Consider the following 16914-nt stretch of genomic DNA (forward strand, 5'->3'; position numbering starts at 1 on the left):
AGAGGGAAAAAACACAGAAAAGAGAAACTAAAATGATCAAAGGAAGAGACTGATGACATGAAAAAGTAGGGCTCTCCAGACTAGACAGATACCAGCCAAGAGAAAAGATGATTAGAATGTACAAAATAATGAAAGGTTTAGAAAAGGTAAGGAGAATTTTTAAAAACCATCTCTCAACAGTAGAGCCATATTCTGTTGGAAAATTGTATTTTAATTAAAACTTTCTTAATGCACGTGTCAATTTAGAAGTTATATTTATCTTTTGAAACTTGAAAAAGATAAGGAAGGACTCTTACATAATTTAAATACTACTTTTTATTTAAGGATAACAAATTCTTAGTTGGTGCTTACTGCAGGCCAAGCACTGTTCTAACTGCTAAAAATGAGAGGCTAAATTAGAGCCCATCCATGTCCTTAAGGAATTTAACATCAGTAGGAGCAAGTTTAATGTGAACAAGTAAACACTGGAATGTAGTCATCACAGTGTTTGAGATATTCTTGGGCATGATGGTCTTAAAGAAAAGACGAGTGACCAAGGTGTCTTTGATGTCTCAGGGGTTGCAGCATTGAGGGGGCTGAAAACATTTCAGGTATATTAAGTAAATAGAGTCAGTTTGGAATGGCTGGTACATAGGGGCTATCATAGGCAAGATGGACACATCCTTGCTCTCGTGAAATTTATGTTTTGTGGAGGAGCCATAGAGTAAACACATAAAGGGGAAATTCGGATAGTGATAAAGGCTGTGGGTTTAAACAAAAAAAGGCAAGGTAACGTGATAGAATACCTAGATGGAGAGGGGAGAGTGCACTGCTCCATAGCATGGCCAGGGAAGACCTCTCTGACAAGATGACATTTGAACTGTGATTTGGACAAACAGAAGGAGCAAAGCTTGAAAAGCTCTGGAGCAAGAGCTGTTAAGGCAGAGGGAACAGCAAGTATAAATCCAGAGATGGGGACTAGCTTGCTGAGTTTAAGAAACAGAGAAAAGGGCCGGGATTGGTAGGAAGAGTGAGTGAGGGTAGACTTGGGGTTGGGAGCGGGGTGATGAATGGACAAACCAGGTAACACGTAAATGCTTTGGGAAATAAGGATTTTAAGAAGGAAGATAACATGATATTAACATTTGGCAGTTTTGAAGAGAATGGATTATAGGGGCAAGAGTAGAAGTGGGAGGCCACTTAGGCTGCTTTAGGGGTCCAGGCAAAGAATGAGAATGGCTTGTCCAGGGTGGGACCAGCAAAGATAGAGGGAAGTGGGCATAGTTATTTGTAATATATTCTAGAGTGAGGAAAGGTCATAGTGACTATTTGGTGTACTGTTTTGTTTTTAAAGCATTTCAAACTTTTTATTGTTTATTTCATTTCAGTATAAGTTGAGCAAGATAGAGATGAAATCATAACTTTCAACTTTCTGAGTCAGGTTGACTTCTCAAAAAACCTGAAAACCATGCCCACCTAAATTAACTAGAATTTTAAGAGCTAGAATGAACCTTAGAGGAATCTTTTTACATGTCCCTTCCCCTCTATTTAAGGATGAGGCATTTGAGGTCCAGAATGGTTAAGCGATTTGTCCAAGGTCAGACCCGGAATATCTGGTTAAGCGATTTGTCCAAGTGATTAATTAAGCTTGGACAAACCCGGACAGACCTGGAATATCTGGCTCCAAATTAATGTCATTTCCATACAGTTTTGCTTGAATCTCCTTGAATTTGGTTGTTGCTTTTGAATTAAGAGTACCCTACTGCCACCACGCATGGCTGCTTTGTCTGAAGTAGAGAGCCTGGCTGCCCAGAGGACTCATTCCTTCTTGGAGGGCTTCCTACTTTGAGTAGCAGGTTGTTATCTTGGACATCACCACATGAAGGTGCGTGGGACCACAGCTGCCTCTGCTTCCTGTGCAACTCCCGGCCGCAGGAAGTCTCCTAAGTCCCATGGGGTAGCCCAGCCAAAGGGAGAGGAGAGAATGGCCAGGATGTGTCCTGGAATGGGGAATGGGAAAAGTTCTTTCCCAGAAAGAGAAGAGAATTGTACATGCGATCCCAGTGGAAATAAAGGTTTTATGGCATTGGTTTAAAAAAAAAAAAAAAGAGTACCCTACTGAACTTTGAATCGATAAACATGATACATGGGTTCTAAAGATGTTAAGATCTTTTCCACAGAAATAATGATGAGTACTAAGACTTCCTTCTCTCCATCCCGTCCTCCCTCCCACTCTCCTTTCCTCCTTTCTTCCTCACCTTCTCCCCTCCCTCTTTTCCCTCTCCTCCCTCTTCCCCTCTTCCTTTTCCCCCTCAGATATTGCAATTGCTGCTCCATATGGGGGTGAAGATAAAAAAGGAATTGTTTATATTTTCAATGGAAGACCCACAGGCTTGAATGCGGTACCATCTCAGATCCTTGAAGGGAAGTGGGCTGCTCGGAGCATGCCACCAAGCTTCGGCTATTCAATGAAAGGAGCCACGGATATAGACAAGAATGGATATCCAGGTGCTTTCCTAGAAATACAAAGAGCATCTTAGATTTTTCGGTCCTAATAGCAAGTAGTATTAGTTACTGCTCTCTTGATTTCTGTTATAAATCATTTAAATTCAGTATTTCAACTACTGTTCAAGCCCTTGCCGTTGCTCAAGGCACTGTTCTCGTTACTGAGGGGATACAAAGCACAGACAGCTCTGTTTCCTGGGAGCTTCCAATATAAAGCACGTACTTCTTTTATTGTCTTGAAGTCTGTAATGAAATGTCAGAATGTGGAAGCTATAAACAAAAGCTTAGTCTAAGTTTTCAAATGTCAGCCATCTCTTTTTGTTTTTAATGGTCTAGCAGTTTTATGGACTTGACTAATCATCGTGATTTTTACGAAATATATTATCTCAGTAAATTCTCACAATAAGGCTGGTGAGGAATATGAGGTAGCTCAGCTCATTATTATGTCATTTTCTGGATGAGAAAAAAGACTGAGAAAGGTAATTTGCTCAAGCTTGCCCACTGGTTTGTGCCGGTACAAGAAGTGAGGCCTTTTTCTGGCTCTTATATACTTTGGAATATTTTAATGGATCTAGGATCATAACGGATATATTCTTTAAGTGAAATATAATGCAGAAAATTTAATTACTTTGCTGTTCAAACAGTTAATGAGCTCAATATATAATATGTTGAAGTGCTTTTAGAAACAGGACATGAAGTTGATTCTTATCTATGTTACTGTTATTTCAAGAATTTTTTGTTATAAATGTAATATATTTATTATAGAACTTTTAGAAAATATAGCAAAGCATATCATTCAATATGCTTTCTTTTTTCCAGTGCATTCACACAATTTTTTTAACAAAATACAATTATGCACTGTTATTAGCATATTTTATTCACTTAAAGTATTAGATATTTCCCCATGTTATTATTCTTCTGAAGCATGAATTTATGTTTTCCGTTCTATCAAATATTTGTATCATATCTTATTTAACTTTATTTTGGGGCATTTGTATCCTTATATATAATTCCGGTGCATTCCTCTGATTATTTCCTTAGGACAAAATTCTAGAATTGCTATGTCAAAGATTAGGCACTTTTTTTTTTAAGGCTGTTGATACACCTTGTCAAATTACAATCCTAATCGCTCTAAAGAAGGTTTTGCAACTTTTTTAAGCACTTACCAGCAGTAAGTGAGTTATTTTCCCACATTTGTGCCCACACTGGTGGTCATCTTTTATTTCTTTTTAAAATAACTTTATATGATAGGTGGAAAATGTTATTTTGTTTTAATCTACAGTTTGGGATTATTAGTGAGGGTAATAAGCATTTTTGTTTACTTGCATATATATATTTACTTTTGTGAATTTCCTTTCTACATCTTTTTTCCTCCATTTCTGTTGGAATGTTGTTTTTCTTTTCTTTCACTCATTTTTTTTAAACTTGTGGCTGTTCCTTAAATATTGAGGGTTTTAACTCCTTAACTCTTACATATATTTCTCAGTTTTGTCATGTTTTCTTTGGGGGCATAAAGAAATTCTTAATTTTTATGTAATCCATTGTACCTGTCTTTATGGTTTCTCATGTACTTTCCTGCTTAGAAAGGGCTTCGTCAAATTTAGCTTGGGTATACTGAGAGAGAGTTCTGATTTCATTTTTTCCTAATTGTGAACCAGTGGTACCAGCTACGTATAAAAACTAATGCATTCTATTCTTTTTGATTTGGATGCTATCTGCTGTCATTCTAAGCATTCTAAGTACAGTTGACCCTTGAACAACGTGAGTGTTAGGGGTGCCAACCTTCTGCACAGTCAAAAATCCACATACAACTAACTGTACACTCGACCCTCTGTATCCACAGTTCCACCTCTGCAGATTCAGCCAACCTTAGGTTGTGTAGTGCTGTAGTATGTGGAACAAAAAGTGGACTTTTTTCAGTGGGAAAAAAGTCCACTTATAAGTAGACCCGCGCAGTTCTAGACCTGCGCAGTTCAGATCTATGTTGTTCAAGGATCAAGTGTATATGTATTGTGCTTTTTTGGTTTTGTTTTGTTTTTGAAACAAAATAAGTAAATGAAAAAGAGAAATTTTACAATGAAATTGTAAAATCCACAGGCATCTATAAACTTTTTCCTTTGGGGATGTGTGTGTTTGCGTGGTATACACTTCCTTATTGCTGAATTTTACTACATATCCATTAAAAAGATTCTTGTCTACCTGGATGGATGAAAAAATTAGTTTTATGATGAGTGTTTGCCATTGATGATAGTGTATTTAAAGTTTTCATATACATTTTAGCCTTTTAGATGTTGTCTTACAACCACTTAATGAAGAATAGTTTTGAGACTATGTCTGTATCTTTATTATATGCATTGAGAGCTTTATGGAATGATACGTGAATTAAAAAAATCATTATTAACATATTTTTCTGCTCTCTTTTAAGACTTAATTGTAGGAGCTTTTGGTGTAGATAGAGCTGTACTATACAGGTAAGCATTTCCATATCTGGTAATATAGGAATATTATGAATTATATGAAAGTTTTATAGTTAAGCACCAGTGTTTGAATTTCAGTTTAATTTTCTTGAAGTAATGATAAAATTTGTTCTTTCTATTTAAGATTTGCTTCAGGCAAGTAGTAATGATACAAGGAGATCCCAAAGTAGAGAAAGCTATAGATTTTTTTTTTTTTTTTTTGGTGGTACGCGGGCCTCTCACTGTTGTGGCCTCTCCCGTCGCGGAGCACAGGCTCCAGACGCGCAGGCTCAGCGGCCATGGCTCACGGGCCTAGCTGCTCCGCGGCATGTGGGATCTTCCCGGACCGGGGCACGAACCCGTGTCCCCTGCATCGGCAGACGGACTCTCAACCACTTGTGCCACCAGGGAAGCCCTAGATTTTTTCATTTAGGAAAGCATTCAGAATTTTCCCTTTTTGTTCTTTAAATTATGTTCAAAGGTGTTCTCCTGTGTTTTAGATTATATGAGTTTAAAATTATAGGAGTTTACATTTTCCTCTAAGAGACAAGAACTTAACTTGGTGTTTGTGCCATAGCATTCTGTGACCACAAGGGCAGTATGTAATGATTCCCCAAATGAATATTTTTATTAGAGCAATATGTATAAATCCACATATCTCCATTTCCCAGCTTCATACATATTCCCAGTATTTCTCTGAATTTCATCAATTCCTCGTGCCTTACAATATCAACTAGCATCCCAAGTAGATTAAGATGTTTACTCCTCTATGGACTGTGCTTATACATGGCAGGAAAACTAACACTGGTACTGTGTAGTGGAGGTTGTGATGGGTCAACTTGATTGTGCTTCTCGGGGCAGCTTGTGTCTGTACAGATTCCAGGATTTATCATGATTGAGACAGATACACTGCCTTGAGGCTGCTGTATTTTTGTACAGAGCGTAAACCTGTGCATCTGAACGTTGGAAACTGTATTTTAATTTATTGTTTCAGTTTTTTAAATTGCTATTAACAAAGTAATACATACATGTGGTAAAAATTCAAGCAATGTAAAAAGGGCATACAATAAGAGAAATATACGTCCTCTCACACCAGTTACTAGTTTTATTAGTATATCCTATCAGAAGTATTCTGAGCATTAAAAAATTATGTGTGGGGCTTCCCTGGTGGCGCAGTGGTTGAGAGTCCGCCTGCCGATGCAGGGGACACGGGTTCGTGCCCCGGCCAGGGAGGATCCCACATGCCGCGGAGCGGCTGGGCCCATGATCCATGGCCGCTGAGCCTGCGCGTCCGGAGCCTGTGCTCCGCGATGGGAGAGGCCACAACAGTGAGAGGCCCGCGTAATGCAAAAAAAAAAAAAAAATTATGTGTGTGTGTGTGTGTGTGTGTGTGTATGCATCCTTTGTACATGGTGTTTTTTTCCTCTCATTATGTCTTAGCTATTATTATCCCATATTAGCACAGATGGCTTTACAGCACTCATTTCCCCCACTGTATTGCACTGCATTAGGTAGATATCCCACAACTTGTTTAACCATCTTGCTTTAATGGGCTGCATTCAGATAGGTTGTGACCAGTGGTCCTGCTTTGCCTGGAACTGAGGGGGATTTACCAGGTCATGGGACTTTCACTGATAAAGTCAAGACAGTCCTGGGCAAACTGGAATATTCGGTCATGCTAAGTTTAGGCTGTTTCCATTCTTTTTGCTATTATAAACACTGCTTTAGTGAACATCACACTGTATATGCAATGAATGTGAACCTGAAATGCTTAGATCAATCTAACATTTTAAATAACTTTTTTTTTCTTTTCTTTTCTTTTAAACCAGGGCCAGACCAGTTATCACTGTAAACGCTGGCCTTGAAGTGTATCCTAGCATTTTAAATCAAGACAATAAAACCTGCCCACTGCCTGGGACAGATCTCAAAGTTTCCTGGTAAGGATGTTTGTTTAGTAATAGTTATTATTGTGATTATTGGTTCAGTCATTATAAAAACAATTGAAAATGGAGGGGGAGGCTGAAATATTGCTAAAGCAGTTTCTGTGGGTACACTCTATTTTCTTGTCATAGATTGAAATATAGAAATATTGTTCTAAAGAAGATATGTAGAAGGCTCTAGAAATATGCTATAAACTAGTATAAAACTAATTTTAAAAAATTATGCATGCTCAGTGAATATATTAAAAAATAAAGCCAATAAGATTTCAGAACTCATAATGCTAAACAAGCCTGTGAACATTTTCATTTTAATCTTTAAAAACTAATGATCTTTTTCAGATTTAATATCTGTGACCAGCTGTACGAAAAAAATAGTTTGTTTTAATGTATTGGTCTTCTATTTGTTCTTTTACTAGTTTCTAAAGAAAAATATATTTTTGTAAGCTTCACGTCTGAATTCTTCTCTAGTCCAGTATTTCTTAAGTTTCCATTATTTGTATGTTACTTTTCTCTATGTTGTATGATTTTTTTGCTATGTTTTCATTCTGCCTGTATTTATAATTTTCTTAAGGCTTTTTTCTTTAAACTGACTCATGATTTACTTTAAAACATATTAAAATAAAATAGAGAAACCAGTGTCTTTCTCACACATGTCAAAATAAACATAAAATTAATAATGAAAAGTCTTGACCCATATATAAACTCACCATGGGGAATTCCCTGGTGGTCCAGTGGTTAGGACTCTGCACTTTCACTGCCACGGGCCCTGGTTCAATCCCTGCTCGGGGAACCAAGATCCCGCAAGCCGCATGGCACGGCCAAAGGAGAAAAAAAAAACCTCACCACGAGTACTCCACTTTGGGAAACACTGTTCACTTCATGTTCCTTGCTCACATAGAAAAATCAGAGAGAACTTACAGAAGAAGGGTAAAATGATTGGAAGCTGGGAAAATTTTCCTTCAGAAGAGCTAATGAAAAGATATTAAAAAAAAAAAAGAAAAGATATTTTTTCTGATTTTGTTTTTGAACTATGTATTATTGTTATTAAAATCATTTTTCAAAATTTTGTTTATAATAAAATATATTAAATAAATAAACATGTATATAATAAAATTTTTATTTCTTTCATTGGATTGCATTAAAAATTCAGTAATATTTAGTCTTCATTTTCATTGACTAGCAGTGAAGTTGTTTTCAAGATTTTGTAAGTTTTACTGACTTTCATCCCTTCACTCACCCTTTGTGTCCTGGTGAAGTTGCTGCACATTGCTGATGATGTGCTTATGATTATGGCAACAAGGTGAAGGCTTCGAATACACTAACTAGACCAGTAGCTTTCATATGTTTTCGAATATGACGTGTAGGATGAAATACATTTTACATCATAATCTAGTAAACACATGCATGTAATTAAAACAAAAGTTTCATGAAATCTCACCCTTGATACTTAACTCAATTTTACATATTCATTTTTTTAAGATGCTGGACACACCCATTAAACTGATGTCATAACCTAGTAATAAATTGTGAAAATACTGTTCTAGAGGAGCTTGCTAATTAAAGGGAGCTTTATGGGGCTTTTTCATAAGTGAGACATTTATTTTAAATCTGGACTGTCATTTCCCTCATTTAAATTTATCAACAGATTCTATAAGCTTGACAGGAGGTTAGGAAATTCTTTTCTTTCTCTCTTTTTTTTGTCTCATTCCTTTCCATGAAAGGAAACATGCCTAAATTACTGAAGGATGAATTAGATTATTCTGTATAGCTTCATGTTTTAAAAATAACATTAAGACATAAAGAAAGATACAAGGCTTCACAATGTGAACTAAGTATTAGAAATATGAGATTTAAAAAAAAAGAAATGTGAGATTTGGGTCATAATAAAAAAATGTCTAGCTAAGTAAATATTATCAGTGTAACAAAAGTATAACAACAACAACAAAAAATAAATATTATCAGTGTAACAAAAGTGTAACAACAACAAAAGTTTTAGAATCGTACAGACTAGAGTTTGTATTCGAATTCTGTTCAATATGTGTTCCATGAAAATGGGAAAATTAATAACATCCAAGCCTCAGTTTTCAATCTGTAATATAGGGATGATAGCTTATCTAATAGGTTATTATGAAGAATGAGAGGGTATTAGGTATCCTAAACTGGCATAGTGTAAATATTTAATTTTTTAAGCAATATACTATAATTTCATCTACTTTGTGTATTTTGGGGGGAAAGGGGGAAACTGTTACATGGTAATATCAGATTATGTCACCTATAGTGAGTTTTTCAAATAATAAATAAGAGAATAAGAGAGGCATAGATAATCTCTTTTACTGTCTTTTTATAAAAATTAATTGTAGGCATTGTGACTTTTTGGTATTTTAAAGTTTGAATTGTAATTCCAATTCCAAGATAAATAAATAAACAAACAAATAAATAAGTAATGCTATATAAATGGAAAAAATGTCTAACCTGGATTATGGGATTTGTATGTATTTTTTATTTTTCTACAGTTTTAATGTCAGGTTCTGCTTAAAGGCAGATGGCAAAGGAGCACTTCCCACGAAACTTAGTAAGTGTTCTATGGAAAAATTATATTATTTTAATGACGCTGCATACATAGCACTTAAAAAATGTTTTAGGACATTTGAATAGCTATTCAAATAGTTGTTATTGCTTTTTTATTTGAATGTTTATGCTTAAAGACATTTAATATTGCAGCATAATTATTTTGTTTGGCAACTCTTAAGCCAATTCAGAAATAATACATTTATTGACATTGTGAACAGTTAGTGGTAAATATGGCCTTCACAAAGTTAAACAGTTATCATTATGAGACAAATGAACTCTAGGAGAAATAAGTATCATTGTTTATAAGTCAGTGACCTACTGAAAAGTTTATACTTTATGTCTTAGAGAAGCCCCAGTCATCTCCAGAGTAGAGGTGGTTTAGAAACAGAAGGAAAAAAAGTTAGACCACTAAATTTAGCCCACACAGCAAATTCTAACTTGACTCTTCCATTCCAAAAAATGGTTTATGTGATTCTGAGAGCAAGGTAGGAGAGTTAAGTAACTCTTGTGGAGATTTGTCGGTATATGTGCTAAGGAATAACAGTAAAGCTCCGGATAGAGGACTGAGTCTGTTGGGGGTGTGTTTGTGCGTGAAAGTTCACATAGAGTAGCAAGAACGGGTCTCTCTGGAAGGTAACTTTTCAGTAAAGACCTGAAGGAAATGAAGGAGCTAAGCGATGTCTGGAGGAGTATTTTGCACAGGCGAAATGGCAATTTCAAGAGGCCAGAAGCAGGAGCTTGCTATTTCTCACAGGGTGGGTGGAACAGAACGAGAAGCAAAATGACCCTGGCTTTTCACTCAGATTTGACATGAAGTTCAGCATTTAGAGAAACTTAGAAAGAGACTTGTGGTTTTAAAGATCTGCACTCTTATCTCCTTTGAAGAAACTATTTAAAGAAGAACTGATGTTAGAAGGCAGTAGTCTAGCAACTGTGCTTCAGACTGCTCATTCATCATAATGGTGAATGTAATGGTATGGGGTATGGGTGCATATTAGTAAACATTTCTTAATCACAGTCAGCAAGAGTCCTGCTACCTGCATTAGTGATAAAAGTCTTAATTCATATATTTTATTTCTGAACTTCCTCCTCTCAGCTTAAATTAAAAGAAAAAATTTCCCCTCTATCTGATAGTTGTTTTATTACCATCATTATCTCTTGTCTCAATTTAATAGATGATATTAATTTGGGGATAGTTGGATCAGTTATTTAATTATTAAATATTTATTCAGAATTAATATGTTGTCATCTCATTGCAATGTATAGACATTTTTAATGAATTAGAAGCAGATTACTTCTTAAGGGATAAATATCTCTGTTTAAATGAAAACTTGAGATATTTAGGACAGATAGGTGTCCATAAAGATTATGTTGGTTATAAATCCTTTGGTTTGTATAGACTTCCAGGTGGAGCTTCTTTTGGATAAACTCAAGCAAAAAGGAGCAATTCGACGAGCACTATTTCTCCATAACAGGTCCCCGGGTCACTCCAAGAACATGACCATCTCAAGGGGGGGACAGATGCAATGTGAAGAACTAATAACATATCTGCGGGTAAGAGATTATCCATTATCTCTTCTTTCTACTTATTATTTTTTCTTTTCATCTAAATGATTTTCACTTTCTGTAAATTTTTTTGGTAGTAAATCAAAAAGAAGACAGAAAAATGCATTTGAGGAAATTGGGCTTTTTAAAGAGTCAAACTTGAGTAATGGACTTCTACGCTTGTCAGACTGGATATTGCATGTGGCCTTTCCACAACAATGCTACTGAATAAATTATGACAAACATATTTCTTAAATATTGCTGGACTCTCAAGACAGTAAAAGAAATCCACCCCACCCCCCCGCCCCCCACCATAAGCAATCAATGAAAAAATTAAATTGGCTAAACCTGACTTACGAGTTGTAAGCAAGTGTGTGAACCAGGATGGCTAGGGAGGGAGGGATGGAGCCTGGGCGGAGGGTGAGCTGTACTTGCAGACACCAGCACGGGGGTTCAGGCTCGCCTGGGGCCTTCTGCAAACCAGGGGTCTGACCTGAGCCTCCTGCATTAGGTCCAGAGTCTTCCACAAGGCTAAAGTGTTCCCAAAACAAAGATGCGCCCTGACTTCTGCAAGAGTAAATACAAGGTCTCACTGGAGCAATCTAGTATGGGTCCCATAGGTTAAGTTCAATCAAATAGGAATTCATTTCTAAAAAAAGTACTAAACACACCAGGAAATAAGCCATTAGAAGACACAGCAAATAAATCTTAGTCCTGCAAAAGCTTGAGATGTTAGAATTATCAGTTACAAAATATAAGTGTGTATAAAATGTTTAATGAAATAAAGGATGAAATTTTTTTTAAAAGACAAAAACATCAGGACTTCTCTGGTGGTCCAGTGGTTAACATTTCATGCTTCCACTGCATGGGGCGCAGGTTCGATCCCTGGTTGGGGAACTAAGATCCTGCATGCCCCATGGTATGGCCAAAAAAAAAGACAAAAACATCAGTAAAGATTTAGAAGACTCAACATAATTAACAAGTTCGATTTAGTAGACCTATATACCTATATAGAACTTGACATCCAACAATTAGAGAATATAAAATTTCCCCATATATACATATAAAGGAAGTCTGAACAAATATGAAACAATTGGCATCATGGAAAATATGCTATTTGATTACAGTGCAATCTTTAGAAATCAATAGCAAAGATAAATTGGGAATTAGGAATTGTGATTTTTAAGTAACTTATGGATCAAAAAAGAGATCATATTAGGAATTTACTTAGAAGTAAATTATAATGAAAATACTACATACCAAAATGTGTAGGATATCCCAGAAGCAGAATGTAAAGGTAAATGTATAGCTTTAAATGATATTTAATTTAAATGAAAGATTGAGAAAAAGATGAAGGAAAAACAAACCCCCAAAAGCCTGTACAAAAATAGGAATTGAAAAAGGATGTACCTATAGATAATGGAGGAATTAATAAAATATTATGAATAACCTTCTGCTAAGACATAGAAAAACTGAGAGAAAGCAGACATTCTTAGAAAAACACAACACAGCTGTCCTTTGAAGAACCCAAACAATTCATTTAACCATATAAGCCATTAAAAAAAATTGAACTGGCAGTTAAAAATCTTTACACAAAGGAATCACAAGACCTAGATGGTTTTATAGGCAATATCTAACAAACTGTCAAGAATGAGACATTCCAATGTTAAACTCTTAGAATAGAAAAATAAAATATATTTCCAGCTTATTCTGTGAAGGTAGTGTAACTGATACCCAGACTGACCGAGGCTAGTATAAGCAAGGAGAATTCATGACAGTGTTATACAAAGACATAGATGTAAAGTTACTAACCAAATATAAGCAAACTAAATCATAGAAGTTTATAAAAAAAGATTAAAAAACAGACCAACTTGGATGTATCCTAGGTTGGGTTAACATTGAAAGTATAGAAATGTAACTTTACACATGAATAGACTGAAAACATGGCCATCTTACTTAAGTGCAGGGAAAGGTTTTTGATGAAATTAAATAACTATTCGTGATGTGAGCAAACAAGACAAATACCTCGTTACAATTATGAAGAAATACCATTTTACACTCAAAGTCTGCCAGTACCTATTGCTTGGTCAAGATGTGAGTTAATCAGAATTCTTACACATTGCTTGTGGCAGTGTAAGTTGCCAATATGAAGAATTTGGAAAATAATATTGTATCTTACAGAGCTGACAAATCTCCTTGCCACTATGTAGAACAATACATTACAACATTTTTTTTTGTAATAGCAAAAACAAACCAAAAACCCAAAGCAGTCCAAGTAACCTTTGACAGAAGAATTGATAAATTGTAAATAAATTATTATATGATAAGTATTACTCAACAGTAAAAATTAACCTCGCTACATGTAACAGCATGAATGAATCTTAAAAAGTGTTGAACAGAGAGCAAATGACAGAAGAATACGTATGGTCTCATTTTAAAATAAACAGGAAAAGCAATCTGAAGAACATATTGTTCAAGGACACACACACTAGAGTAAAACTGCTGAAAGCAAACAAGGGAATGGTTACCTCTGGAAGGAAGACAAAGGGATGAAAAGAGAAAAGAGCATGTGGGTAGCTTTAGCAATATAGGTTATGTCCTAGTTATTATTTATATTGGGTGTGTATTTGAGTGCTCATTTTATTAACATACCTCATATATTTTTGTGTGAATCAAGTATTACATTATAAAACAAAGTTGATTAAGTGTTCTCACTGGATAATGATAATCTTCTTTTTGGATATTCTATTCTTATGTAAGTGTAGTTTTTCAAAGAGCTTTTGTAGAATTTGATCAAGGGGTGAGTGAATACAGCTGGCTTTGTATTGTGTACTTATGGATTTCTCCAGATAGCTTGATGTCATAGGTTGATGTCATCATTAATTCAGAGCTTTTCCATTTTTAGGATGAATCTGAATTTAGAGACAAACTCACTCCAATTACTATTTTTATGGAGTATCGGTTGGATTATAGAACAGCTGCTGATGCGACAGGCTTGCAGCCTATTCTTAACCAATTCACTCCTGCCAATATTAGTCGACAGGTACTGTACTTTATTAATTTATCATTAATTTTATACTTTTGTCTTTTTAAAATCTTATAGTTCATATTGTTAAGTAGCATAAGGGATTGCTTTTATAATGTTGGGTTTTAGTCAGAGAAGTCAGGAGAAGGAATCTGGATTTTCAGGTCAAAGACATTTAAAGCCACTCAGAACTTAGAGGTATGCAGAGGAAGACAGGGTCGCATTTCATACACATAAAACAGTAAAATAATTCAAGGAAAACAACAAAATGCCAATTTACTTACATAGTATTTTATATTTTGCTAAACAAGTTTATTTATATTACCTTTGATTTATATTTTAATTGTAAATAATAGTATATGTACACACATATATGCATATATAGTACATAAATCATTCTTTTCATAAAACCAAATATAGCAACATAAAATTTTATAAAGACTATATTAAAATATTTTTAGAAAATCCTATGTAAAACCCATACATTCAAATGTTATTGTATTTACTATTTTTTCCTCTTTTATTACATATTCATATTTTTAGATTAATATTTCTGCTCTCATAGAATGCTTTACCCTAAATTTAGGTTGTTACTTCTTTGTCTAACTTGTTAAGATCTCATAAACTATTTTTTTTCGTAATTTGAGAAGACTATATATACATGACAGCAGCAGAAGGCAAATTAAAATTTTTTAAAGTCTTTTGTAATTTTTATATTTTAACAATTTTATATTTCATTTTGCACATGAATAGTATACGTGCTAGTTTCTACTACCCATTAATATAGAACTTTAAAACATAGTTCTGTGTTCATATTTCTTACAATTTTTATTTTTAGGGGATATACAATATTATGTTGATTAATAATTTAATAATGAACAGCTGAGCCTCTTAGAGTCTGTCATTCAATTTTACATTTTTTAGAAAAGTTAATCATTGCTTGTCCTTTTACATTATGTGTTTTGTTATAGGAGTTATGATTATTTTCTCTTTATAATTTTTTGTTTAGTTTACTGAGATCACCAATCTCTTTAATACCAATACAGTTTAAAGCCAGCTAATCAAATTGGTTAACTTTTGAAACCACTTTGAGAGAATAATAACTTCAGTAATATTTGGTTTTCTTCCCTGTCCCCACCCCACTTTCTTCATTATTTGAATCTTTGTTTCCTTTGTGTTCTACATTTGTTTCAGCACCGACATTACCTGCTCTTAGGCATCTTTTTTTCTGTATTCTTAGCTTTATTATGTACTCTCATGTCGATGTTAATTACCTATCCCATCATTCTTATTTACTTCTCTCTAAGATAGCCCTTTATTTCACTGGTCATATTACAAACTTTTTTACTGTACTCTATCTACGAAGTACTGCTGTCTGTTAGAAATATAATGTTAGCCACATTTGTAATTTTAAATATACTGGTCAGTAACATTAAAAAAAAACATAGAAAACTGGTGACATTAATTTTAGTAATATATCTGTATTAGTTTACTAGGACTGCCATAACAAAATACTACAGAATGGGTGGCTTAAATAATAGAAATTTATTTTCTCACAATTCTGGAGGCTTAAAGTCTGAGATGAAGGTGTCTGCAGGGTTGGTTTCCTCTGAGGCCTCTCCCATTGGCTTGTAGGTGGTCACCTTCTCCCTGTGTCTTCACATCATTTCCCCTCCTGATCTCCTTATAAAGCGCCAGTCATATTGGATTAGGGCCCGCCCTAATGATGTCATTTTAACTTAATTACTTCTTTAAGACCATATTTCCAAATAGTCATATTTTCTGTGAAATTTTTTAAGTTCTGTTTTTTACGGTCTTCAAAATCCAGAGTGTATTATATACTTACAACACATCTCAATTCAGATGCTAAAGCTTCATCAGAAATATTTTTTCTGTATTTAGAACTCATATAATTTATAATTGAAAAAGTAGATTCACATAGCCAAGTTGTTCTAAACATACTAAAAGTTTTTCAGTAGCAGAATCAAGTATCAGTTTTAAATTTAAATTAATTAATATTAAATGAAATATAAAACTCAATTCCCCAGTAGCGTTAGATACATTTCAAGTGCTCAAAAGCCACATGTGGCTCACTAGTGGCTACTATATCAGACAGGGCAGCTATTGAGTTTCCCTTTCTGTACCCTAATCCTTTGGAGTTAGAGATTTCATGCTTCCTGCAGAAAGAGAGTTTTGTTTTTCCTACCCTCCATTTATTCATTCAAATATGTATTAAGTTCTTACTCTGTACAAGATATTAAGTATGTAACCGTAGAGATTTAGTTCTCTGTGAATGGAAGACATTGCTTTGTCTTTTCCATCTCTGAAACTATCTTTCCTGACAGCATATTTTAAGGCTATAGCTGCACCAATGCCAGTTTAATCCTCTCTCTTCAATGTAGAATGGTAGTTAATCAAATATCCCTTTACCGTAGTTTATTAATATTTCATAATAAAGGGTAAGCTGGGAGGAAGTGAGAGAGTTGTATTGACTTATATACACAAAAGCTCAGTGATTTGTGTTCACCTAGAGGGGTGGGATAGGGAGGGTGGGAGGGAGACACAGAGGGAGGAGATATGGGGATATATGTATATGTATAGCTGATTCACTTTGTTATACAGCAGAAACTAACACACCATTGTAAAGCAATTATACTCCAATAAAGATGTTGAAAAAAATATTTCATAATACTTTTCATTCCAAACTTCAGATACTCATCATTCTAACTGGGACTTTTAATACACACCATATCACATATCATTAAATCCGTTCTTTGTTCATGACCTAAATTAGCAGTGATTGTATTTGGTATCACTTATGGAGTCACCTCAAGTTTCTTCTACTGGTCCTGGCCTTTCCCCCCATCTTCTTGAAGTGCATAGCAGCTGTTTA

At 34.7% G+C, this 16914-nt stretch overlaps 1 protein-coding gene across 2 annotated transcripts in view; it reads left to right on the plus strand.

Annotated features, from left to right (window-relative positions):
- ITGAV (integrin subunit alpha V) overlaps positions 1-16914 on the plus strand; it is an 86593-nt gene that overhangs the window by 53796 nt on the left and 15883 nt on the right. For both annotated transcript variants that reach the window (XM_082841294.1, XM_082841295.1), the window contains exons 13-18: positions 2296-2487; positions 4910-4955; positions 6770-6877; positions 9394-9452; positions 10851-11005; positions 13902-14039. In XM_082841294.1, coding sequence (XP_082697420.1) covers positions 2296-2487; positions 4910-4955; positions 6770-6877; positions 9394-9452; positions 10851-11005; positions 13902-14039 — 698 coding nt within the window. The remainder of the gene's footprint in view (positions 1-2295; positions 2488-4909; positions 4956-6769; positions 6878-9393; positions 9453-10850; positions 11006-13901; positions 14040-16914) is intronic.

Source organism: Leucopleurus acutus (genome assembly GCF_964270905.1).
Source record: "Leucopleurus acutus genome assembly, chromosome: 6".
Lineage (NCBI taxonomy): Eukaryota > Metazoa > Chordata > Mammalia > Artiodactyla > Delphinidae > Leucopleurus > Leucopleurus acutus.